The 26975-nt window shown below is 41.3% G+C and overlaps 1 protein-coding gene across 7 annotated transcripts in view; it reads right to left on the reverse strand.

Moving 5' to 3' along the window:
• Positions 1-26975, reverse strand: part of PDE8B (phosphodiesterase 8B) — a 269542-nt gene that overhangs the window by 110335 nt on the left and 132232 nt on the right. For all 7 annotated transcript variants that reach the window (XM_086698309.1, XM_086698302.1, XM_025924844.2 and 4 more), the window contains exons 3-5: positions 11796-11986; positions 8225-8284; positions 5762-5819 (exon numbers count right to left, since the gene is read on the reverse strand). In XM_086698309.1, the coding sequence (XP_086554435.1) occupies positions 5762-5819; positions 8225-8284; positions 11796-11986 (309 nt within the window). The remainder of the gene's footprint in view (positions 1-5761; positions 5820-8224; positions 8285-11795; positions 11987-26975) is intronic.

Here is a 26975-nt window from a genome sequence, read left to right on the forward strand (position 1 = left end):
CACACACACCATGCATCTAGCATGGATGGCTTCTCCCTGGGGAATACTTCTGGTTCCCCACTACTCCAGGGGGAAGCTGATAGAGGGTAATGAAAAGGGGGGGCACGAACACAGAACACAAACACACAGAAGGGAAATACTTTCTCTTTTTCTGCAAAGTTAAACATGGTTAGGCTCAGGCTGAGCTTCTGGATGGGTGGAGATTATGTAAAAGCCTGTAGACAAGCTCTGAGCATTGTGAGCAGATGCTTTCTAAGATACTAAAAAGGATCTGTGATAAAAATCAGTTTCAAAAGTGTTACAATCAACAGTTGGGCAGATTTTTTTTTTTAAAGACACCAATTTTAATAAATTTTATTGTCTGTTTTTAATTATAAAGTTATACACATTAATTTAAAAATGTGTAAAGAAAGTCATGGAGGAAAAAACCCCAAGTCACTAACAATGTTATAAGGTGGAGATATCATTACGTTTGGTTTATCTCCCTTAAGCTCCAATGCCTGTGTGTGTGTGTGTGTGTGTGTGTGTGTGTAATACTTTAAATACAGTCTGTAAAATCATACTGTATTTTCACTTTCATTTAAGTACTAACTTACTGAGATCTTATTTTCTTTAGTTCTAAGAACTTCCATTGTAGTGAAAAAGAGCTTTCTACAGGTGATGGTTTCTAAACATTGGAGCCCTTGTTTTGCACACCCCTTGTTTGGCACTTAGTGACTCTTCTATAGACCGAAGGTAGAAGATTCTACTCTTTGGTGGTTTTCTAGGCTATGTTAACTCCTATTACTGAAATAATGTGAGTGGATCAAAAGTAGTGAACTTCAAACTTCAATATGCTAGGAATCACCATGCATTCTTCTAAAAATGTAGATTCGTGGGCCCCACATTCAGAAATTTAGAATGTTTCTTTAAGACAGAACTTCTCAGAGCATTCAATATGCTCATGTGCAATGTTCCTAGCATGCATTGTGCATTTCCAGGGGTGGGAAGAGGAGGAACAGTTCTCACTGATTTCCCAAGCTTATTTGACCACGGAAGCCTTTTTTCATGGAACACCTATTAAGAACTTTTGGAACACTAGTGCGCCACAGAGTAGTTTGGGAACTACTACTTTGGTGGACCCAACGTGGAGTTTGGAGTTAAATAACACATTGTTCCTCCTTAACTTTGTCATGACTATGAGCTCTTGCAAACTATTTAGGCATTTTGAGCCTGCTTCCTCCTCTGCAAAAATGGAGAAAATATTAAATTTCTTATGTGTAGATGAGGATTAAGTAAATCCCCTCAAATGGAGCCTAACAGTCCATCTTAGCTCTCCACTTGCTCCTCCACAGGAAGCCTCCCCAGCGCATCCAACTGCTGTACTCACAGCAGGCCTACCCCATTGTATTTCATACAGTAAGTGCTTCACGAACACCTGTTGAGCAAGTAAGTGTCATTTCAAACAGAAAGGGGGCACGTAAAGGTTGATATAAATGCAGCTGCTATTGCCCTTTGCTAATTAAGATATTGGTTTGTAAAAGGCTCCGAATGGACTGAGTACCATGCAGTGAGCCACTTATACACAGCTACCAAAGCTTCATGGAGAGCTGTTGTGGAATATCTGATGGCACAATTTGTTCCTGGATCCCCACTCAGGGACCTAGAGACTGATGCATTGGCCAATTAGCTAGCAACACAGACCAGAGTTTTAGCAGATGATTTAATACAGTCAAAACAACCCAGAGATGAGAAACAAACTCAAGAATAGCCAGCATATTTGGAAGGGTGCTTGGGGAGAAAGCTGCCAAAGACAAGATTTTACCCAAAAAAGGAGACTAGCCACCTGGAGAGCTTCAGCTGATCTTGAGCCACAGTAACCCAGGAGGTAAAGCCTCAGTAGGTTTGGCATGCTTCTCACAGGAGAGCTCAAGCTATCGGGGCGGGGGGGGGGGGGTGTCCCTGACCTAGCTGGTAAATGGCTTTGATCAGACTCAGCATTAAAGATTGCCAGGTGGTCCCTGACAGGTACTATCTTTCATGCTCCCTTGAAGAGTGTTATCCACAATGGCTGACTGCCAAGAGCAGCACCACAGCCCAACAAAGGGAAATGAAACCTACTAGAGCAGCACGGACCAAAGGTTACCAAAGGACTAAAAAGGAAACTGTGAACTTCACCTCCTCAATTTATTTAGTGGCATTTGTACCCAAAGAGGGTCAGGTGTTCCTCCTGGATATAATGGGTAATCTCAGCCCTCCAGACAATCTCTAAACCAGTTAGAGGTAGGCTCACTGAATTACAAGCAGAATATTCCTGAAGGATGGTTAACAACACCTATGTAGATCCTCACTGACAGAACCTACAGTGTGTCATGCTATTCTGTCAGCTCCCAGATAGTGCAGAAAACCTGCCTCCTCACACTCCCAGAGATCCTGCCTCACAGGTGAAGAACAAGGCTGGGATGGGGATCACCATTTAATGTAAGACCTACGAAAGCTGCAAATGACTACATCGTTTCTTAGAAAGTGCCTAAGAAAGGAAGTCTCAGCCACGTGGCTTGACAATTTCCTTTTGCAACTCTCCATTCCCGGACTCAGAAGCACTGTCCTAGGCATTCTCATTAAGACATGACTCCCAATGCCAGCCTTTGATAGAGGAGATGATGGACAATGCTGTCAGGAGAGTTACAGTGCTAAATAGAAATATTTCTATTACACAGGTGAACCACTATGCTACCTTGAGTATTTTAAAGAGAACTGCTCCTGCACACCGAGGCATACCAAAGCACAAAACCACATCACACATTCCCGCTTCTCTGTGCTCTATGACAAGGATTGTTTTTTTAACCCAGGGTAGCAAAGCACCATTACATATGTGGGTTCAATCTATTTGGGGCCCTCTGGGCCCCATGGATCTGGACGTCCATTTCTCTCCCCAGGTCCAGAAGTTTTTAGCCATTATTACTTTAAATGTACTTTCTGTCCTTCTTCTTCTTTTGCAAATACCTATAATGAGAATATTATAAGTATTGGGCTTTTTTCCCCCCATTGTGTCCCATCATTACCTTAGGCTTTCTTCACTCTTTTTCATTCTGTTTTTTCTTTTTATTCCTCTAACTGGGTTATTTCCTATGGTCACAGATTCTTTCCAGGTCCCAGATTCTTTCTTCAACATGGTCAAGTCTACTTCTGAAACTCTCTACTAAGTTCTTTAATTCAGTTATTGTATTTTTTCAATTCTATGATTTTTCTATTTTTTCTTTTCTTTTTTTGATGGCTGCTATTTCCTTGTCAAACTTCTCGTTTTGTTCTTGCACTGTTTTCCTAATTTCATTATTTGTCTTTGCTTTCTTGTGGTTTACTCAACTTCCTTGAGATGGTTATTCTGAATTCTCTAACACTTCACGGATCTCCATTTCTTTAGGATCAGTTATCGAAGCTTTATTAGTTTCCTTTGGTGTTGTCATATTTACCTGATTTTTCACGATCCTTGACTCCTCTGTTGGTGTCTGTGCATCTGAGTACCTGGGCTCATCTTACAGACTTTATAGGTTTGCTTTGGCAGAGACTTCATCAGTCAGCTCAGTCTGGGTTTCTGGGTGTGATTCCTGGTAATGACCTTGGTCAGGTAGGGCCTGCTACTATGATCTATTTCAGGGCAAGGCAAGTATCAGACTCTCATGACAGGGATGAAGCAGTGTGCTACTGGCTTGGCTCCCTACCCAGGCGAAGCTACAGGATGGGTTCTACAGTTGACTGAAGTTTCAGGTCAGGCTTACCAGATGGTCAGACCTGTGTAACGTATTCAGTAGTAGATGAGTCTGGGAACGACCTTCCCGGCCCTGCCCTGGCAGGGCAGCAGGATGGGATCCCAGGCCTGTACTGCTTGTTTTTTTAGGGACCCAAATTAGGCCAGAATGTGCACTGAATTTCCTGGTCAGGTGAGGCCACCAGTTGTGTTCTGAAGACAGGCTGTACAGTCTGTTCAAGCACCTCTGTATGTAGGGCTGCTGAGAGGGCTATGCAGGTTTCTGTGTGCTGTGGTTCAGTTCCCTGGCTGGAGAGGCTAAACGTTGTGTTCAGTGATGAGTGGGGCTACGAATTACATTTCCTGCCTGCAGCGGGAGAAGCAGCTCTAAAGCTAGTAAAAGTCTTTGTCTTAACTCTAGGGGGCCTGTTTGCCAAGCGTCCTGATGGAATAGTGCCATTGGCTTTGTTATGCAAACCATCAGTTCTTCCTTGCCCAGCCTGTCGGCTCCAGTGTTGTTGGGTGGCATCCAGGAGTTATCCCCAGCCCTTCTGGGCAGAAGGGGCTGGAAGACACTCTCCACAGCCAGTGTAGCTTCTGTGCTTGGGCAAGATGGGGAGGGGTCACTCCAGGCTACTCAATTTCCCAAACTGGCTCTGCAGGTTGGGAGAGGCTAGGAGCTAACCTCAGCCTGGGCTATGAATTAATCTGCCTTTGAATAGCAGATAGCTCAGAAATATTGCATGCCCAGTAAGGCCTCTACTCTGGGGACAATCAGCTCTGCATGCCCCTCCCTCAAGAGCCCCCGGGGTTGTACTGCATCCAGTCTTTCTGGTCAGACAGGGCCTTAAGACACTCTCCACACAGGATGGGCAAACCAGCTATAAGGCCAACAAAAACTCCTGTGAGGATCCAAATCCTCACAGAGTGCAGATCAGCACTCTGCAGAGTTCTCTGGTCAGACTGCACCTGTGACTGGGTCCTGAAGATGAGCAAAACCACTGGTTGGGTTACTACTTGGGAACTGCAAGTATGAACTTAGTCTGCCAAGATCCAGGGACTGGTTGTTGCTCAGCCCCGCCTCACCCGCCCCCCACCTCAGTCACATTCTCAGTGGCAGAGCCACAGAGACTTCCTTGGATTCCCCATACTGCAAGATCAGAGTACGGGCTCCCACAGAGTAACCCATAACACTGGGGTCGGGGAGCTGGTAGTCACCCCTGGGCTCCCTTTCCACTTCAGTATGAGGGAAGACTTCTCCGGGTGACGCTGCACTGGCCGGGGGAGGGGCAGCGTGGTCACTGGATAACTGCTTTTCCTACCTGGCCTGCTGACACAGCAGGGGTAATCACACTGCACCTGTGATGCAGGGGTGCTTCAGCCTCACCTCCATGTCCTAGGATCCTCTCAGCAGTCTCTTGTTCTTGAACAGTTGTCGTTCACGTGAGGAATTAAGTCAGGAACAACCTGCGTCTCTCTCTTGGTGTCATAGCCAGTGGAGTAATCCATCTCAAGCTTTACATTGAACATTAGTGTTATTCATGTAGTTGTGACTCAAGTAACTTTTCTTTGCTGACACGGATGGCTTAAACCACGAGTTGACAGATGTGAAAGCCATCATGGGTCTGTCCCTAGGGTATAAGCTCTGGCTGGGCCCTGAGGCACACAGAACCCTAGGTGCCAATTTGGTGGACTTTAACCATATACCGTATAACATTCACATACAAAGACTGAGTCTCACTGACTGGACTCATTTAAGTGAGGTTACTTTGGGACTACAGAATTTTGACCTGTTGATAATAAGATGTGCCTTTAGGTCATTACATTTCTATGACTAAGACACATGAAGTTATGAGAGAAAAAGCTTGAGTAGCAGTCGCTTATTACTGTCCTGTGAGAACAGCTACGTCCTTTCCCTCAAGGTCCTGGAGCTCAGTTCCCTTAAAGGTTATCTGTGGCTGTGCTATTAGGTGAGAACCAAGGATGAAGCATCGGTACCGGACAGGGGTGCTGAGTCACCTCCTACATACATACCCTATTGAAGCCTGCATGCAGGAGCGGGAGGACCGAGGCCTCTTCATGGTCGCCTGATCTGCAGCAAAGCAGAAAATGCAGTCACTCACCAGATACAAACCAGGGTTCCTCACACTGAAACATGGAGAGCGAGCAGCGAGGCAAGCATGGAGTTTGCATGAAGAGTGGCTTCCTGACCAGCATGTGTCCATGGGATGTACCTGCCTTCGAGGACCCAGAGTCCCACATCTGCCTTCCAGATGCAAAAAGAACACCAACAGGAGAGAAAACTCCAGCAGTGTGCCTGAAAGCGTGACCACGGCACACATGAGTGGCCATCTCCAAAGCTGGGCTGGCCTCGAAAGCTGAAACACATGGATGGGACAAGGTGGGTGCATTGCTCATCCCAGAGACTATCCTTTATGTTTTCCCCCAAACTTTCTGGAAATACAACACCCACCCCAAGACCTGGCTGGGTCCAACTTGCAATGTGAGGAAGTCAACTGGCACTATAGACTGCAGCACCCCATAACCAAATGGAAAAGAAGGGTCATTAAGAATGCCAAGGTAGAAGGGAAAAAGAGAAAAAAAACTGAGGGTATTGTTCCTCATTTCATGGAAGGTTTCCTATACTGAGCCTATAGTTGGGTCTCAGAACAATCTGAGTACAATGAATGTCTGCTCATAGCATGACAAAGACATGCTATGTTGGGAAACAGGGAAGGAAAATGGAATAAAAGATAAATAAAATGGGTGGAGGGGCAGGTGGAGAACAAGAAGAGAAATCCCGGTGCTTGTTGGTGGCATTACCTACAGCTCATGCCTTCCCTATAGGAAAGCGCAGTCCTCTCTTTTCTACCATGGAACTCTAGATTCTACCTTCTCTGAGTGACAGATCGGGATGGGGGCGGGGGTAGGGTGGCACACAAGAGTCTGAAGGTAGCAACAACATTCTATTTCATAAGCTGTGTTGCACAAACTCAGCATTCATTTTATTATTCTCTATCTGTAAAAAATACATTATTTAAAAAATAGGGGGGATCTCTCTCTACCCCTCCCCCGTTCATGCTCTGTCTCTCTCTGTCCCAAAAATAAAATAAAAACGTTGAAGAAAAAAAAAAAATAATAAAAAAAAAAAAAATAGGGGGGAGAGGGTGAAAAATAACAAGCCACAGCAAATCATTATTTGTCAAGGATCAGTAAGTATTTTTAATATGTGACTAGAAAAAAATTAGTATTTCTTTTCTGGGTCCATGGAATGAGTCAGCCTTGGGGAATATGCACGTGGCCTGGTATCTTCTGGTATCCATGTCTGAGACTCTAACACCCTATTAAGTAAGACCTCACAGTGCCCACAAGACAAAATACAAACAAGGGGGCAAAGAAGGCTGAGTGTACATCTTGATTCCCCTCACTCATTCTCCTTGAGACCCCATATATCACATGAGGATAATGACGTGGTAAGGAACCAATGAGGATAATTTCTTTCCTTTCCATGGCCCACAGCCCACAGTGGGAATCCAAGTGAAGTGACAAAGCTCCCAACAACAGACCCAAGGAATAGCGGGGAAGGAAGAGTCTTTGGTTGGGGTAAAACTATGGAGCCAGGATTTCCTCCTGTACCAATATGGCTTTAGAAGACAGTATTTCAAACCTCCCCGGGCCAGGCTTGCCTGGGGGAGACCTAAACTCCCCAGTCTCTGTTGCCGGCTTGTCAGCAACTTTGCTGCAGACTCTGTGAGAGCTGCCACAATGGAGCCAAGTGCAGTAGGTCCTAGGCCCTAAATAAAGGTCTTAGTCTCTCAGAAGCTAATGATGGCATTAAGCAAACACCACAATTTGGATACTGCAAGGATTTCAAGGGTTGTAGCTTGTACAAACAACTTTTTTTCTTCGAGGTCTTTCATCCTACGTGGTGGCCATTTCAGACAACAAACCCTGAAGAGAACCTTCTCATCCCACCGTCTCATACCTACAGCCCAATCCCCCTTTTTTGCCTTCCAACGTTGGCATGCAACCTTGTGTCCTGCTTCTAGACACTGAAGAGTCACAGTCCAAATTATACAATCCTTTCCTTCCAGCGTATTTAGAGTGCTTCTTTGTTCTCATGCTGTAATTTGTTTCTTCTTTAGTGAAAAACAAGCATTCTCCCTCCTCTTATCTTCAAAGAAAAGATAAGCGGGAACAATGTTCTCCCCAGACCTCTTTGTCAGATTTTCTCATTATTTCTATCATGCGAGGAGTGCTCATTTTTTCCTAAGATGTACAGGTATGTGTTAACAGCAATTAAATATGACAGAGAAAAAGGTGAATATTTCCAGAAACTTGCAAAACAAAGAACACCCCCACAGAGTGAGATCTAAGGTTGGTGTTGTAGGGCCAAGGGCATGCCCAGTGCTGTGCTGGCTCAAAGACTGGATTCCACCAGACAAATGTTTCAGAATGAACAGTACTACTTCCAGCTGGGGACGGAGGTGAGCTTACGCTTGGGAAACCACCGCCAGGATCACCGTGTGCTCGGAGGGATTCGTGGCTCGGATCGACCTGCAATGAAAAGGCTCAAGTCAAACCAAGTGATCTAAGCTTTGTTACAATGAATGCATGCGGAACTTCACATTGAAAATGGCACAAAACCAAATCAAGACAAAGTCTAAAAACACATGCAAGACAACAAAGAAAGATGCCCTTGTAGATTAGGACAAACTCTTTGTTTTACTGGAAAAAAAAAAAAAAAAGATTTTGTTTTTAACGCCAAGGCAATTATCCAATAGGTCAGACCTGCCAATTTTCCACTTCAAAAACTGGCAAATTCCACTTAAATTCCATGTTTTCTGACTGAAATTCCACTCTGCAAAAAAACTGGCAGTCCTAGAGGTCTCTAGTTATCAGTTTGTACTTGGGGAACTCATTGCATTGGACCTTTTTTCCTTTTAAAATAGCAGGGAGCCCAGAAAGATGACCTTATTATAAAAATTAATACACTCACTGGCAGCTGGACATACAAACTCAGTTTAAAACCTATTAAGGGTGGTACAAACAAACACCTAATTTTGTTGGTTGCACTGTTGTTTGGCTCAAATACTTGAGACAACTGGATTGTCAACTAGGGCTGAGAAAAGCTGCAATATAGCGTCTATCACTGTGATGATACCTGTTGTACTAGGACCACCTGTATGTACTTTATTCCCTAGGAATTTAATAGGATTAAAATAGTTAAGGATATAGAATTTTGAGGTCTGTGCATCTTAGAAAATGTGCTATGTGTATTCCTGCAGCTCAGATTCTGGATTATTCTGGTCAGGGGTGGTGAATTGGATGAACTTTTAATCAAGGGTCCCATACTTGAATCTTACTACAAATAAGCAGTATGCTTGTTTTGACCCATCTCCCTGGTCTGGACTCTGTTTATTTTGAGAGCCCTGGGAAGAGAACCATCATCTCCAAGAACAGAAGGCTCAAGGCTGCAACTGAGTCATTTGTGAAACAGCATGTATTTGTTGATCTTTCTAGCTATTGGCATTTCAGCTCTTCTCCATTTCAACATGTTTGTACTACCGCTCCCCCAGAAAAAGCCAGCTTGTATTGCTTCATTTCCTTCAACTCTAAAATTTCCTGACCTTTCTCAAAAAATGTACCTTCCCATTTCCTATTCCTGGAGACCTCACTCTACGTGGGTGGAAGGCTCAAAAAAAAATGACCAGCTCTGGTCTTCCTGGGAAGTAAAGGTTTCCCTGGTGGATAAATGGTATTTGAACAAACGCCTTAAGTTCAATGGCTTCACTCACTGTGGAACAGAGGAGTAAGTCAATATCCCTTCCAAGGCTAGCACAGACTACTTCCTGAATTCAGCTATCCCACAGCACAAGTCCTGGTAAGGTGAAGCTATAGTTTTTGTCTACCTACGAACCTACTGAATTCTCAGCAGCACCTAATGAAAAAAATGCACAGAAAGTCAGAGGTGTGCCCTACTCTCTAGGGAAATACTAAGCACTTCTCACCTTTGTTGAACCTCTTCCACCCCAGTGAGGTGTTAAGGCTATACTGCTAGGCTATGTTCTAAGGGGTGGGCCTCAAGAGGCTCAAACTCTTGTTACGAACATAACAGGGCTGGGGCCAATGTTCACTTAGCTTCTTCTGAAACTGGCTTGCATGTTCTGGGTTGCTTCTTGTCGGTATTTCTTCATTCTTCTTCCTCCCAAAGAAACTGGTACGGTCAGAGACACCTGAACCTCTTCCTGACTGAGAGGACTAAGGGGGACTGGAACAGGTGGGCCACGGGTCCAAGGAAGCATGTTAAGCTAAGGTCCAGTCTAGCTCAAAAATCCAGGGATCCTGGACCAGAGATGACAAAGAAGATTGCACATGTGTCAGGAGTGGGCCCCTTACACATCTTAGGAACATGTGCTGGCAGCCACACATTCAGGATTCTGGCTGCATGTGACATAACCACTAACAGGCAGTAATCACACTCCCAGATACACAACCTGGCTTCTACCTGCACAGATCCCCCACTGTTTTTCTGTGCGGCTGAGACAGAAGTATATTTATCAGACATCAAAACTACATTTCTTTATATTGAAGGAAGATGGTAAAATCTGCTAAATTTTGTCTTTACCTGAATTATAAGAGTTTTTTTTATTTTTACACCTGAAGTTTGTCTTAAATCATTCCATGTATGCACAAAGGATTATGGCGTTTTTAGTAGAAAAATCATGTAAGAAAAGTCAAGGCCAAGAAAAAGTAGATCTATTTATAAAGGACCCAATGCTATCCGTTCAATCATTTAAAAAGAAAAAAAAAATTCCTGATACTGAGAGTATCATCCAAATATTTTATGATGTATTTATTCACATATATAATAAATGAGTAGGAAAACATTTCTATGCAGCATGCCAAGATATCTGAGACCAATAAGACATGTTAAAATATGTTCTGTAGGAAAAATTCTTCTTTAGGAAAATGAAAATGGGCAAAAAATAACAAGGCCAGGCCTTTGCTGAGAAACGTCTCTTACTTAATCCAATCATTTCTTGCCAGAGTACCAAAGGATCTGAGAACCCACTTCCCTGTGTTTCATTTCACTTACTAACATTCAAGAAAATTCCAGCTCCATATGTAATTGGAGTCTGTGCCGGCCTAGCCATTTAATTAGTGACCTCTTGCCATCTAGCTTCAAAGCATTCCAATTCTGCTAAACGGATCAGTTCATCCACGGCTAACTCTTAGGACTGCATTTATTTATGAACAGGCATGCATTTCTCCCCCCGGAGTGCAAGCGTTTCTGTAAACAAGCGGAGAGTTTGGATCCCTGGAAGATTTCCTGTGGCTGTGAAGTGGCTGCCTTTGCTCCGCGATTACTGTACGATCTACCCCATCTGTGTCAGGCAGGGAAAAATGTGTATTTCACACATTTCTGATGTTCATTTGGGGACAGAATAATTAAGATTAAAATATCTGGTTTAAATCCAAACCATATCTGTATAATAAGAACTGTGTGAATTTTAATGTCTTTTGTGTGTGAACGCGTGAAATATGAGCAATTCTCAGAGGGAGAAAAAAACACCTTGACATTTTCTGAGGCACCCAGATCACACCTCTAAATTCAATGGAACTCAAACGTGGAAAAACAGAAAAGGTGAAATAAATTCATAGGAGGACCTATAGCTTTCATCACAGAAATCTGTATAAACTGCTTAGAAACATCAACACACAGGGGTGCCTGGGCGGCTCAGTCGGTTGAGTATCCGACTTCAGCTCAGGTCATGATCTCACAGCTCATGAGTTCAAGCCCCGCATCAGGCTCTGTGCTGATAGCTCGGTGCCTGGAGTCTGCTTCGGATTCTGTGTCTCCCTCTCTCTCTGCCCCTAACCCACTTACATTCTGTCTCTGTCTCTCTCAAAAAGAAACAAACATTAAAAAAAAATTTTTTTTTAAAAAGAAACATCAACACACATTTTAGAAATACTTGGGATGGAACTAAAGACATCTATAAATGAATTTCATTTTTGGCTACTGGGTGAACGTTTAGTGAGCATGTTACATTAGGGAAGGTACCTGCACACTGCTTCTGCATCAAAGTTTCGAGTCTGCCTGTGATCTATTACGATAATTTCATGATGTTTATCTAGAAAGCATTCCAGGGCTGACTCTGGAGTCCGGGCAATATTGCATCTATAACCAGCTCGGTCACAGGCCCACCAGAATCCATCACTCTGACTATCTTCCTTTGCAAAGATCAGCAAAACCTGAAACACACGCAGAAAAGCATCTTACAAGAAATCATCATTCTTGCGAGACTCTATTAAAAAACAAGTCTACGGTATAATGGTTAAAAATGCAGTGTCTAGAGAGAAGCTACCCGAGTTCAAATCCCAGCTCCCCCAACTGGTTCCAGTGTGTCTTTGAACAAGGTATTTCCTTCATTTTTCCTACAGTTCCTCCATTGTCAGACATGCCATGCCAGCTAGTTGTGAAACTTACAGGAGCACGAAGCAGGCGCTCAGTCACTGGTGGTGGCTGATGCTCATTTTTAATTTCCCCAGTTGGCTTTGTTTTTAAATATTTAAGCAGTGAAATTAACAGGATAATTAATACAGGTGAGACTACGGTTCACACTTATACCTATTTGGTTCCAGTACAGGTGGTGTTGGCCTCACAGTACCTGAAGACCAACCTTCTGAGCCTAGCAATTAGATCCCTAGAAAGACACAGGAAAGGGAAATAACTCAAAGCAACCTCAAAAACTAATTTTAACACCCAACCCATGCTAGAGTCTGGAAAGAATGACCATGAAATGTGAAGATAATGGAGCCAAATTGAGGAAAACTTGCTCCTTTCTGCCTGAGAAGTGCAGCCCCACTGGAAAGAAGCTGGCAATACCCTGTGTCCCCCTCACCAGCCCCGGGGCTCCAGCACCAGATTCTCTGGCAGAAAGCCCGAGAAAGCCTTCTCACCACCTGAACTTGTTCATTTATTTGCTTGATTATGCTCTATCCTCCCACTGGAATTGAGCTTCAGGACCGCAAGGACCTGCCTACCACGTTCCCAGCTACCCCCTCCCTCACCCGTGTGCGAAGATGGCACTTACTAGCTGCTCAGAAATATTTGGTGAGTTAAAGGTTAACTAACTGTAGAGTTCTCTGCAAAACGCAGAAAGGTTTTATTTACTATGATTAGAAATAAGAGGTTCTCATAAAGAGATGCAATTATCTCAAGACACAGATAAGTCATTTAATGGTTTTCAGCATCCACTCCTGGTTTAAACAGTTAGCAACAGAAGGGTTTTTGTCACAACATGAAGTGCCTTTAAGCCAATAACCAATATCATTCTTGATGATGAAATATCAATGTGCTTCGTTTACATTCAGAAAGACGAATTGTGCAGCCATTACCATTACATTTTTAAGATGTTTTATTAATTAAAAATTGGCAATATATAGAAAATAGACACAATACAATAATAAACCTAATGCACCCAACACCCAGCTTCAGCAATAACCAACTCCAGGCCAATCTGTCTTCATTTCTACCCTTCCCCAATTTTCAACACTTGCACTGGTTTGCAGCAAGGCCTGCATATCACATTATTTCATTCATTGGTATCTGTTAAAGACTTAAAAAAAAAAAGAAAGAAAAGAAAACCACAACACCATCTCATACCTAAACCTCCCCAATAGCTCCTTAACATCATTAAATATCTGAATGCATCATAAATGTCATTTGTTTTACACTGTTTAAGTCATTTCCTGTTTTCCCAAATACCATGTTTCCAGAAGAGACAGAATCATTTTCAACATGATTTTGACATTTTCTTCTTTTTTAATAGAACTTGTATTTATTTATTTACTTTTTTAAGCTGTATTTTATTTTTTTTTAATGAAATTTATTGTCAAATTGGTTTCCATACAACACCCAGTACTCATCCCAACAGGTGCCCTCCTTAATACCCATCACCCCCCTTCCCCTCTCCCCTACGCCCCATCAACCCTCAGTTTGTTCTCAGTTTTTAAGAGTCTCTTATGGTTTGCCTCCTTCCCTCTCTGTAACTTTTTTTCCCCTTCTCCTCCCCCATGGTCTTCGGTTAAGTTTCTCAGGATCCACGTATGAGTGAAAACATATGGTATCTGTCTTTCTCTGCCTGACTTATTTCACTTAGCATAATACCTTCCAGTTCCATCCACATTGCTACAAATGGCCAGATTTCATTCTTTGTCATTGCCAAGTAGTATTACATTGTATATATAAACCACATCTTCTTTTCCCATTCGTCAGTTGATGGACATTTAGGCTCTTTCCATCATTTGGCCATTGTTGAAAGGGCTGCTATAAACAATGGGGTACAAGTGCCCCTATGCATCAGCACTCCTGTATCCCTTGGGCAAATTCCTAACAGTGCTATTGCTGGGCCATAGGGTAGGTCTATTTTTAATTTTTTGAGGAACCTCCACAATGCTTCCACAGCAGCTGCACCTCCCAACAACAGTGCAAGAGGGCTCCCGTTTCTCCACATTTTCTCCAGCATTTATAGTCTCCTGATTTGTTCATTTTAGCCACTCTGACTGGCATGAGGTGCTATCTCAGCATGGTTTTGATTTGTATTTCCCTGATGAGGAGTGACGATGAGCATCTTTTCATGTGCCTGCTGGCCATCTGGATGTCTTCTTTAGAAAAGTGTCCATTCATGAGATTTTGACATTTTCTTCTTAGCACATGGCTTGAAATCACACACTAGTAACACAGGATGCAGCCACACTTACTAAGAGCTCACCCTGGGCTAGGTCTCTCACTCCTCACTCCAGAGTGCTCCTAAAAGTTTTTGACCAAAGAGCTACTTCTAGGAAGAAGTGGCAGGTGGCTCTTCTAAGAGAATTGAAGGGCACAGCCTTGTGGATTTGATAATGAAGAGAAAGTCTTCAAATGAAACTATTAACAAGAGAGCTACAGTGTACAAGTCAGGTAGAATAAATTGGTTTGTGTGTAAAGTCAATAACAGCTATGGTATTAACACGAAAAACTCAATACACGGGGCTTAAAAGTCGGAAAAGATAAGAGAATTTTTTCTTTTTTCTTTTTTTGGAGTTAATTCTTTTTTAAATTTATTTTTTAATTTACATCCAAGTTAGTTAGCATATAGTGCAACAATGATTTCAGGAGTAGATTCCTTAATGCCCCTTAGCCCATTTAAACCATCCCCCCTCCCATAACCCCTCCAGTAACCCTCTGTTTGTTCTCTGTATTTAAGAGTCTCTTATGTTTTGTCCCCCTCTCTGTGTTTATATTATTTTTGTCTCCCTTCCCTTATGTTCATCTGTTTTATAAGATGAGAGAATTTCTTCTCAGTCCTCTGTCTAGCTGAACTAGGACTTGCTAAACAAGAATCTCAACACTTTAGATTTCCTTTATACCATCTGGCCTCAATAACTGACTAATACAATAAGAACACACTGTATTCCCATGTTGGGCACTGCTGAAGATTAACCTTGTAATACTTACAGACTGTTCCACTTTTGGAAAAATAATGTCATTAATAAACAAAAATTTTCCAAGCACCTACTACGTTCCCAGCATTGTCTTTAACTGCTTAGAGTACAGTGATGAAAATAATAAAGACCCTTGCACTATAGAGGTAGAGGGGTAAAGAACATGAATAGTAAGTAAGCAAACGACACTGAATGTTGAAAGTGCTAAGTGCTACGTACAAACAGTAGGAGAGGGGAAGGGAGAGCAAAACTGGGCACTGGAAGCAACATTAAGGAAAGTGGTTAGGGTAGGTCTCACTGAAAAAGTAACATAGGCACAAATGCCTGAAGGAAACAGAGAAGGAAGCCAAGTTGATGTCTGAAGGAAAAGCACTCCAAGCAGGAGGGGGCTCTACTGGTCCCTAGAGTGGGAAGTGTGCTGGATGTGTTCAAAGAACTGTAAGGAAGCCACTCTGACAGAGGGAAGAGTGAGAGGCAAAGTCTAGTTTCCAGCAGAGGGCTGGGTCACATTAAGGCCATTTGAGGAACTTATACTGGATTCCACATGAGAACCCACAAAACTGATTCAAAGTGAGCAACGGTATTAACCATGTCTTGTTATTTTCTGTAGTTCTAACGCTTTGACATCTAAAGCCCTGCGACCCTGTGCCTCCAAAGAGGGTTAGTCAATTTCTGGAAATAGCAGAAAACATGCCTAGAAAAGCACCCTTCAAATGCAAATCAATCCAGAGCCCAGACTCCTACCACTTCTTTTATCACGCTTTAATGCATGGAACCACTATTCCACCTACCCTAATCACTCCAGGGCCAGGAATCAAACAACCAGAGACAAACCTTTATGCCCCAAATTCCCCTGCGATGATTCAAGCTGGCCAAACCTGCTTACCCTCCTTTACCCATTCCTTCCCACAGAAGCTAAAGTGAGACTCTTGCCCACATTTTCCTCTTGGTCTCTCTGCCTCCTGACCAACCTTGGTGCTAAACGTGTGGTCTGTCATGGCATAGGGTGCCCCCTCCTCCAAGTGACAAACTGTTTAATCATAGTCATTTCCTGATCTGTTGGCCTCACCCTACCTAAATAATAACATCTTCATTTTAAAACAAGACTAATTATATTGTAAAAGCACTCATGAGAGAATTTCTTTGGGTAGTGTTTAAAATTCTTCCAATTTAAGGGTAATGTATGGAACTATTAAGTTATTATAATGTATACCTGAAACTAATATAACACTGTATGTTAACGGGAATTAATACTTAAAAAAATAAAATTCTTCCCATTTATTAAAAAAAATCAGAAAGACTACTTTTCAATAATTCAACTCCTAAGTGAAAAATCTACAGGAATAAAAATATATATGCATTTTACAGTGAAGTACTACAGTAATTACCTTTTTTTGATGTATGCCTATCTCTGGAACATTGCATCTTTTCTAGGAAAGTCGCAGGCCCAAGTAACTAGGGTTGGACTTTCTGCCCCTATCTCCCAGTGCAGCTGGGCTAATGATATTCTGTTTCCAGAAATTTGGGATTTGAACAAAAGAGACACAAAGGCCAGGAAATGAGACCTGTAGCTCATTAATAGTAGAGATATGGAAGCAAGAGCCTTCAACTCTTGCTGTCAAAGTACTCAGAGATGGCTCACTGCCACACTTTCTAAGCCAGAGCTTTCAATTCCTCCTTGAATTCTACAAAGAAAAAAAAAATTGCACGAATACGTTTTTATTCATTTATTTACTTTGTTGTATAAGGGAGCTCTCGCTTGCAACCAAAGAAAACCAAAAAGACCTAAAGTGATACAGTCCCTCTCCCTATTTAACATTCTATGTACCGGGTGCCTGGGTGGCTCAGTTGGTTAAGTGTCCAACTCTTAATTTCAGCTCATGTCATGATCTCATGATTCTTGAGATCAAGCCCTCCGTCAGGCTCTGTGCTAGCAGTGTGGAGCCTGCTTGGGATTCTCTCTCTCACCCTCTATCTCTGCCCCTCCCCCACTCACAATGTCTCCATCTCTCTCAAAATAAAAAAAAACTTAAAAAACTTAAAAAAATTTTCTATGTATCAGTATTTAGTTTGTTAGTCATGGTCACTTGTAAGTATTTACTGACCCTTCACTGAGGCAAATCTCAAAATTTCAGAAAATAAACTTAAAAATAATTATTAAAGGCATACGAATGAATTTGATCTGTAAAGAATAAGAGTTAAGTGACCCTTTTATTTGCTTTAATAATATAGAGAATATTCAAAGAGTATGTATTGATGATCTATTATAAAGTGTTATGAACTGGGAGAAAAAGCTGATAGAGACGGACAAAGTCTAGTCTCTGCCCCTAGGAAGCAAGCAGGGGAGACAGTCAGGGAAAGATAAGTAGAGTAAATGCACTACTGAGCAGTGACCACACGAGGATAAGGATATGACATCCAAGAAGAGAATCTTGGCGCAGGGGAATGGGCAGAAGGAAACAATTTTGCTGTATCTACCTCACTGCACTGCTGTAAACACATCAAAAGAGTAGATTAAGATCTGATCCAGGTTGAAGCTTGGGACAATGAGACAACACCTTCCTTCTGGGACAGATCTGGGTGGACTTGAGTCCCGTCCAGGGTCAGAACACTACTAGAGGCAATCCTTGGTAGGGCCAGGCTCTAACAGCAACTACAAAAAGCAGCCCTAAATGATGGCAAAAATGACTATTCTATGACCTTCATAAATTCTGTCCAAACATGAAAAATCTTAGTTGGTATTAACTGTGTAATGAAATAAAGTAAAACTGTAAATGAAAACGTTAGAAACACTGAAAACTAAAATATTTTCTTTTAAAAAAACTTACAAATAGCTTGAACAGTATGTGCCTTCTCCAAATTGTGTAAGCATAGAATACAGAGTGAGCATCTTTTCTATGACTGGTGAACTACAAAGTCCTAAACTTCAATCAGCTTCCAGTATTTCATCTGCCCAACTTTCAGTGCCACGAAATAGGCTGAGTTTCATTAATTAACACGTAGTTTTGTTTCTGTTTTTGTTTTTTTACTGGTACCACTTCCTCTGTGACATTTCATTACTTTCATCACAAACACTCTCCATGGATTCTGATCATTGCTGCAAGTTTAACGACCTCTGGCTGCAGCTCTAGAACATCTCAATGTGACAGTGTGAACATTCCCACCCCAATCAGCTCTCTCCTCTAACTTCATTTACATTCAATTTAATCTTCCCTCTGGCAGGATCACTTCTCATTTCTCTGATGCACTTTCATCTGTGTTGGCTCATTCCCTCTCTGAATGATCTGTTTGTGTGTAAGGTCATGTGTGTGGTCATGGAGAGACAAGATGGTGACAACTAACTACACACTTTGCTGTCTGTGCCTGCATGGACGAACAGTAGGCAGAGATCAATCATGAAGACTTTGAAAAAGGTGATGTCATTGGTTACTGATTGCGCCACGCATCTGTTATTTACATAGTGGTGTGTGGACTGAAGTGCTAGCAACACAGTTCATATTTAAGGCAATTATTCAATGAGAACACTGATGTAATTGCAATCCAAAGCATGTTGTGGGGATCTGGTGTGATTTATCTCAACTCTGAAACCTGTACACACTGAAACTGTGCAAAGCTAGGGCAACCTATACTGCTTTTCACATGTAACTACAAAGAACTCAAACTGCTAGGCAGGGTCTCCCTCTTTCTGCAAGGAGACTGCTACCTAAACCTTCCTAGAACCACAATGTTTTATTCATCTCTCCATCTAAGCTAGAATGACCAACTAAGGGCTGATCTGTGGCAGGGCCAAGAGAATCAAGCAGAGGGGTCTGGTGGGAGCAGCCTCACAGGGGTAACACAGCCTGCAGGTGACTGGGAGAAGGCCGTGTCCCAGTAGAAATTACAAGAACAGGGCCCAGGACTCTCAGGACTCCTGTAAGCAGGAATGGACTCTGAGGGTGGTCCATCACCCCCCATTCCACAGATGAGGATGGTACCTTCCCAAAGCCAAGCAGCAACAGAGCTGGATCCACATCTGCCAACTCCTGCTTCAGTGAACTTTCCATGGCTCCAGTAGATGCTCTCTTGCTTTGCTGGGAATCCTTGTAACTATTCCTTTGACAAGTTTAATCAACAAATGCTTACAAATACCTTTGAGGAAAGCAATAATCTGTCTCGGATAGTCAAATCAGTATGAAACTATTTTCTCAGTAAAGACTAATTATGAAAAATATGAAGATAAAACTAACCTTTCCCTAAAGAAATGTCACTTATTAGTATTTGTATAAACAAAAATGAGTCTACACATCTCTACATGCATTCCCCCTGTATATTAAGCATCAATTTTCAGAATACTTGGTTTGGCTTTAAGCAAACACTGGGTAACAAAGAGCTTCTAGAATAGACCACACGTATAGAATTTATTAGTATTAGCCACATACTAAACTATTGACCAATGTGATCAGGTGAGGGGTGAATTCAGCAGGTACAAAATGGTTTGAGAGCATTCCTTAAACGTCTCCAGGAAGGTGATGCTATTAACAGCTATGGTTTGATGAAAATTTAAGAGCCAGCCATTATAATGAAAGTACTTTAAATACAGGATCTTACTCAATAACTCTTCAACAATTATTTGGAGGTTGGAATTATCTTCAATTTAGAGACATGGAAACAAAGTGCTACAAGTGTTAAGAGACTCACCCATAGCCACACAACTAGCAAGATTTGAACTGAGGTCAGCCTGACTCCAGAGCCTGAGCAATGATGTTAATTTTTTTTTCCCCCTGAAATATGGGACCAAAATTCCTACCGACTCTGTAATCGCATGGAACTGACTGGGCTAGATGGAAGCCATGACTTCACAATAAAATGAAGGACAGACAGGACAGGAGAGTCCTGCAGCAAGTTACCATGTCAAAGCATCTCTACAACTCAGTCATTTCACTTAATATGTAAGGATAGCCCCCATGAGGCCATATGAGCTCCAATACTGAACAGTTCCAGAAAATCCGTGTCCGTGCAATATGGAAGAATAAATCTTAAAGCCAAGTACAGCCTTGGTAGGAAACACTTAGGCCACAGTTGTGATGAATAGGATTTCCAAATCCAATTGGAAAGCCCAGTGGGAGTGGCAAAGCGGGGGAGGCAGTGGACAGCACCGTAAGCAGAAACCTGCCAATTCTACATACTGAACAAGTAAATATCCTCAAGGCAGTGATGAAGCAAAGGCCACTTCATTTTGAAATGCTGATATGAATCTCCTGCCTCAAAATATTTCTCCTACTTTTAAGTTTCTTGCCAAGACTGGACAACAGGACTTTTAGTATCAGTCCCGGCCACTCCCCCCAGGAGAGACGTCCTCTATGATACCATGCTGCACTTCTCCCCAACACTTCCACCCATTCCACTTCTCACACTGCTCCTGACAGCTCACGCAGTGCATGCAGAGCTCCATGTTACATGTCCTGACATGGGAGCAAGTTTCCCCCAGTGAACTGAGAAATGCACCCAAAAAGCAACCACATCCTGAAGTATTCTCATCAAGCAAGTTCCTCCCATGCCCTAAGGACTCTGGCGGATCCAGCTCTTTAACATTTGCAGCATGCCAGTGAAGTAAAAATAGATATTTTTCCCCAAGTTGGGGGAGGGGGAAGGCGGGGGGGGGGTGGGGGGGGAACAAACAAATACGAAGGCACTGGACATAGTATGATTTTTCTAAGACAGTCACATTATCAGTAGCAGAAGCACAGAAACACTTCACTAGATATGACTGTCCCTTAAGCTGGAGTGTTACAAATGATAGAACTGACTGAGCACACTTGTCTTCCACTGTAGCACCTATGACAGAGCCTTGAACATACAGGTGCTCTGGAGCTGGTTTCTGAAGGGATCAACGAAAGTATGTTTTAATCAGACCAAGTGGGAATGACACGTTAGTTCTCAGTTGAGGGTGTTATCTTTTTAAAAACAATCTCTTGATTACTGTGTACCTCACTCAGAGAGGGACTCCTGACCTCTTGCATCTGCAGGCATTTAGGGCCAAACTCATGTGATGGGAATCAAGCAGCAAACACAGTAGCACTGGAAACATTCCAGCTCTTGCCCTGAGTGATGAGTGCACTGTATTCATTTTGTTACTTCATAGTTTACGAGTAGCAGTTAAAAAGAAATCCAAAATTAGAGACCACTGTTTTTCAGTAGTAGAGTATAGAGCTGTTTATGGGAATTTTAATACTACCAAGGACTAGATCATGTCTGAGATGACAGAAATACCGTATATTTGAGACTCTGTTATAAAAATCTGACCACCAAACATGCATATTAAAAAATTACTCAAGGGGCGTCTGGGTAGCTCAGTCAGTCAGGCATCTGACTTTGGTTCAGGTCATGATCTCACTGTTCGTGAGTTTGAGCCCTGCACTGGGCTCTGTGATGACAGTTCAGAGCCTGAAGCCTGCTGCAGATATTCTCTCTCTCTCTCCCTCTCCCTCTCTCTCTCTCTCTCTCTCCCCCCCCCCCTCTCTCCCTCTCCCTCTCTGTCTTGCTCTCTCTCTCTCTCTGCCCCTACCCTGCTCGTACTCTGTCTCTGTCTCTCTCTGATAATTTCTCTAAGAAATTATCATCTTGAACTGGGAGTAGGTAAAGACTTTTAGAATACAGAATGTAATAACTATAAAAAAATGATAACTTAGGCTACATCAAAATTAAATTTTGCTTAAAAGCCAAAGTTAAGAAGATGAATAGAAAAATCAGCCTGGAAGAAAATACCCACAAAATCCATTTTTTTATTTTAAAGGTTTTATTTAAATTCAGTAGAGCTAACATATAGTTTAATATTGGTTTCAGGAGTGGAATTTAGTGATTCTTCACTTACATACAACACCCAGTACTTGTCACAACAGGTGCCTTTCTTAACACCCATCACCCATTTAGCCCATCCCCCCACTTCCCCTCCAGCAACCCTCAGTTTGTTCTTTATAGTTAAGAATGTCTTATGGTTTGCCTCCCTCTTTTTTTTCCTTTTCCCTTCCCCATGTTCATTTCTGTTTATTGAATTCCACATGAGTGAAATCATATGATATTTATCTTTCTCTGATTGATTTATTTTGCTTAGCATAATATACTCCTGCTCCATCCACGTCGTTGCAAATGGCAATATTTCATTCTTTTTGATGGCTGAATAACATTCCATTGTATATAAATACCACTTCTTTACTCATTCATCAGTTGGTGGACGTTTGGGCTCTTTCCATAATTTGGCTAATACTGATAATGCTGCTATAAACATCAGGGTGTATGTGCCCCTTCAAATCAGTGTTTTTATATCTTCTGGGTAAATTCCTAATCATGCAATTGCTGGGTCATAGGGTATCTCTATTTTGAGTTTTTGAGGAACCTCATACTTTTCTCCACAGTGGCTGCACCAGTTTACATTCCCACCAACTTTCTCACATCCTCGCCAACACCTCTTATTTCCTGTGTTGGTAATTTTAGCCATTCTGACAGGTGTGACGTGCTTTTCTCACTGTGGTTTTGATGTGTATTTCCCTGATGATGAGTGATACTGAGCATCTTTTCATGTGTCTGTTAGTCATCTGGAAGTCTGGAAAAATGTCTATTCGTGTCTTCTTCCCATTTCTTAACTCCCCATCATTTGTTTTTTGGGTGTTGAGCTTGATAAGTACAGATTTGGGATCATAACCTTTCATCAGGTCATTTGCAAATATCTTCTCCCATTCACAGGCTGCCTTTTAGTTTTGTCAATTATCTTCTTCGCTGTGCCAAAGCTTTTTATCTTGATAAAGTCTCAATATTTCAGGTTTGCTTTTGTTTACCTTACCTCCAGACACACATCTAGCAAGAAGTTGCTATGGCAAAAGTCAAAGAGGTTATTCCCTGTGTTCTTCTCTAGGATTATTATGGTTTTCTGTCTCACATTTAGGTCTTTCATCCATTTTGAATTTATTTTTGTGTATGGTATAAGAAAGTGGTCCACTTTCATTCTTCTGCATGTTGTCATCCAGTTTTCCCAGTACCATTTGTTGAAGAGACTTTTTTTTTCCATTGGATATTCTTTCCTGCTTTGTGAAAGATTAGCTGACCATATAGTTGTGCATCCACTTCTGGGTTCTCTGTTCTGTTTCATGGATCTATGTGTCTGTTTTTATGCCAGTACCATACTGTCTTGATGACTATATCTTTGAAACAGAGCTTGAAGTCTGGAATTCTGATGCCTCCAGCTTCGCTCTTCTCTTTCAAGGTTGCTTTGGCTATTCACGATCTTTTGTGGTTCCATACAAATTTTAGAAATGTTTGTTCTAGCTCTGTGAAAAATATTGGTTGTATTTTGATAGGGACTGCATTTCAAGTGTAGATTGATTTGGGTAGTATCAATATTTTAACCATATTTGTCCTTCCAATGCATGAGCATGGAATATTTTTCTATTTCTTTGTTTCCTCTTCAATTTTTCTTGTAAGTGTTCCACAGTTTCCGGAGTACAGATCTTTTTTTTTCTCTTTTGTTAGGTTTATTCCTAGGTCACTTATGGTTTTCGGTGCAATTGTAAATTGGACAGATTCTTTGATTTCTTTTCCTCCTGCTTCATTATTGATATATAGAAATGTAACAGATTTCTGTACATTCATTTTGTATCCAGTGAATTTGCTGAATTTATCAGTTCTAGCAATTTTTTGATGGAAACTTTGGGTTTTCTACACAGAGTATCGTTATCATCTGTGAACAGTGGAAGTTTGACTTTTCCCCTGGAAACCTGGGTGCATTTTACTTCTTTTTGTTGTCTGATTGCTGATGCTAGGACTTCTAGTACTATGGTAAACAACAATGGTGAGAGTAGACATCCTGGTCTTGTTCCTGACCTTAGAGTGAAAGCTCTCAGTTTTTCCCCATTAAGGATGATATTAGCTGTGGGTCTTTCTTATCCAGCTTTCATGATGTTGAGGTATATTCCCTCTATCCCTACTCTGTTGAGAATTTTTATCAAGAGTGGATGCTGTATTTTGTCAAATGCTTTTTTGCATCTATTGGCAGGATTATATGGTTCTTATCCTTCCTTTTATTAAGGTAGTGTATCACATTGATTGATTTGCAGATATTGAACCATCCTTGCAGCCCAGGAATAAATCCCACTTGACCATGCTGAATAATTCTTTTAATGTACTGATGGATTCGATATGCTGGTATTTTGTTGAGAATTTCTGCAACTAAGTTCATCAGGGATATTGGTCTGTTATTCTTTTTAGTGGTGTGCTTGGTTTTGGAATCAAGGTACTGCTGGCCTCGTAGAATGAATTTGGAAGTTTTCCTTCCATTTCTATTTTTTGGAACAGTTTGAGAATAGGTATTAACTAGTCTCTAAATGTCTGGTAGAACTCCCCTGGGAAGCCATCTGGCCCTGGACTTTTGTTTGTTGGGAGATTTTTGATTACTGATTCAATTTCTTTGATGGTTATGGGTCAGTTCAAATTTTCTATTTCTTTCTGTTCCAGTTTTGGTAATTTATAGGTTTCTAGGAATTTATCCATTTCGTCCAGATGGCCCAATTTGTTGGCGTATAACTTTTCATAATATTCTCTTATAATTATTTGTATTTCTGTGGTGTTGGCTGTGATCTATTTCATTCGTGGTTTTATATATTTGGGTCCTTTCCTTTTCTTTTTGATAAGTCTGGCTAGGGGTTTATCATTATTATTAATTCTTTCAAAGAACCAGCTCCTAGTTTCATTCATCTGTTCTACTGCCTTTTGTTTCTATATCATTTATGTCCACTGTAATCTTTATTATTTTCCTTCTTCTGCTGGCTTTAGGCTTCATTTACTTTTCCTTTTCTAGCTCCTTTAGGTGTAAGATTAGATTGTGTATTTGAGCGTTCTCCTGCTTCTTGAGGTAGGCTTGTATTGCTATATACTTCCCTCTTAGGACTACTTTTGCTGCATCCCAAAGATTTTGGACTGTCGTGTTTTCATTTTCATTCACTTTCATGTACTTTTTTATTTTGTCTTTAATTTCCTCATTAACCCATTCATTCTTCAGTAGGATGTCCTTTAACCTCCATGTATTTGCAGTCTTTCCTTTTTTTTTTTTTTCCCCCCTGTGGTTGACTTCAAGTTTCATAGTGCTGTGGTCTGAAAACATGCAAGGTACGATCTCAAATCTTTTTGTACTTGTTAAGGACTCATTTATGACCCAGTACGTGATCTGTTCTGGAGATGTGTATCCTGCTGCTTTAGGATGGAATATGCTGAATATATTGGTTGCCTATCTGGTCCACTGTGTCATTCAAAGCCATTGTATCCTGGTTGATTTTACACTTAGATGATCTGTTCATTGCTCTAAGTGGGGTATTAAAGTCTGTTACTATTATTGTATTGTTATCAATGAGTTTATGTTTGTTATTAACTGATTTATGTATTTGGGTGCTTTCAAGTTGGGGGCATAAATATTTATAATAGATCTGTTGAATAGACCCCCTTTATTATGATATAGTACCCTTTTTCATCTCTTGTTATAGTCTTTAGTTTAAAATCTAGCTTAAGTATGGCGACTCTGGCTTTCTTTTGATGTTCTTTAGTATGATAAATGGTTTATCATCCCCTCATTTTCAATCTGCAGGTGTCTTTAGGTCTAAAATGAGTCTGCTGTGGGCAGCATATAGATAGGTCTTGTTTTCTTATCCATTCTGATACCCTATGTCTTTTGATTGGAATATTTAGTCCACTTACACAGCAGTATCTATTATTGATAGATATGAATGTAGTGCCATTGTATTACCAGTAAAGTCATTGTTTCTGGAGATTTTCTGTTCCTTTCTAGTCTTTGTTGCTTTTGGTTTTTCTTTCCCAAAGAGTCCCCTTCAATATTTCTTGCAAGGGTGGTTGAGTAGTCAAGAACTCTTTTAGTTTTTGTTTGTCTGGGAAACTCTTTATTTCTTCTTCTATTCTGAATGACAGACAGCCTTGCTGGATAAAATGTTCTTGAATGCATATTTTTCCCATTCAGCAACTTGAATATATCATTCCACTCCCTTTTGGTCTGCCAAATTTCTCTGGAGAGATCTGCTGCTAATCTTATTAGTCTTTCCTTTTAGGTTGGGGATTTGTTTTCCCTTGCTGCTTTCTTTTCCTCTATTTTTCAAATTTTACTACGATAAGTCTTGGTGTTGGCCTTCTTTTGTTGATTTTGATGGGAGTTCTCTGAACCTCCTGGATTTGGATGCCCGTTTCCTTCCCCAGATGAGGCTATCCTTCACCTATAATTTGCTCAAATAAACTTTCTGCCCCCTTCTCCCACCTTTCTTCTTCTGACAAATGGTATTACACTTTATGGGGTTATTGAGTTCCCTAAGTCTACATTCATGATCCAGTATTCTTCTTTCCCTCTTCTTTTCAGCTTCATTATTTTCCATAATTTTATCTTCTATATCATTTATTCATTCCTCTGTTTCTTCCATCCTTGTGGTCATTACATTCAGTCGGTTTTGTACCTTGATTATACTGGGGTCTTCTATTGCTTTTCTCAAGCCTAGTTAGTATCTTTATGACTGTTGGTTTAAATTCTGGCTCAGGCATATTAGTTATATGTGTTTTGATTCGATCCCTGGCTATGACCTCATTTGTTCTTTATTTTGGGGTGAATTCCTCCACCTTGGTATTGTATCTGGGTCTCTGTCTTCTGTGTGTTAGGAAAACCTATTATATTTCCTGCTCCTGAGAGTAATGTCTATATTAAGAAGAAGTCCTATACTGTCCGCTTCAGGAA

Source organism: Puma concolor, chromosome A1 (genome assembly GCF_028749965.1).
Source record: "Puma concolor isolate L17-30 chromosome A1, mPumCon1.1.hap2, whole genome shotgun sequence".
Lineage (NCBI taxonomy): Eukaryota > Metazoa > Chordata > Mammalia > Carnivora > Felidae > Puma > Puma concolor.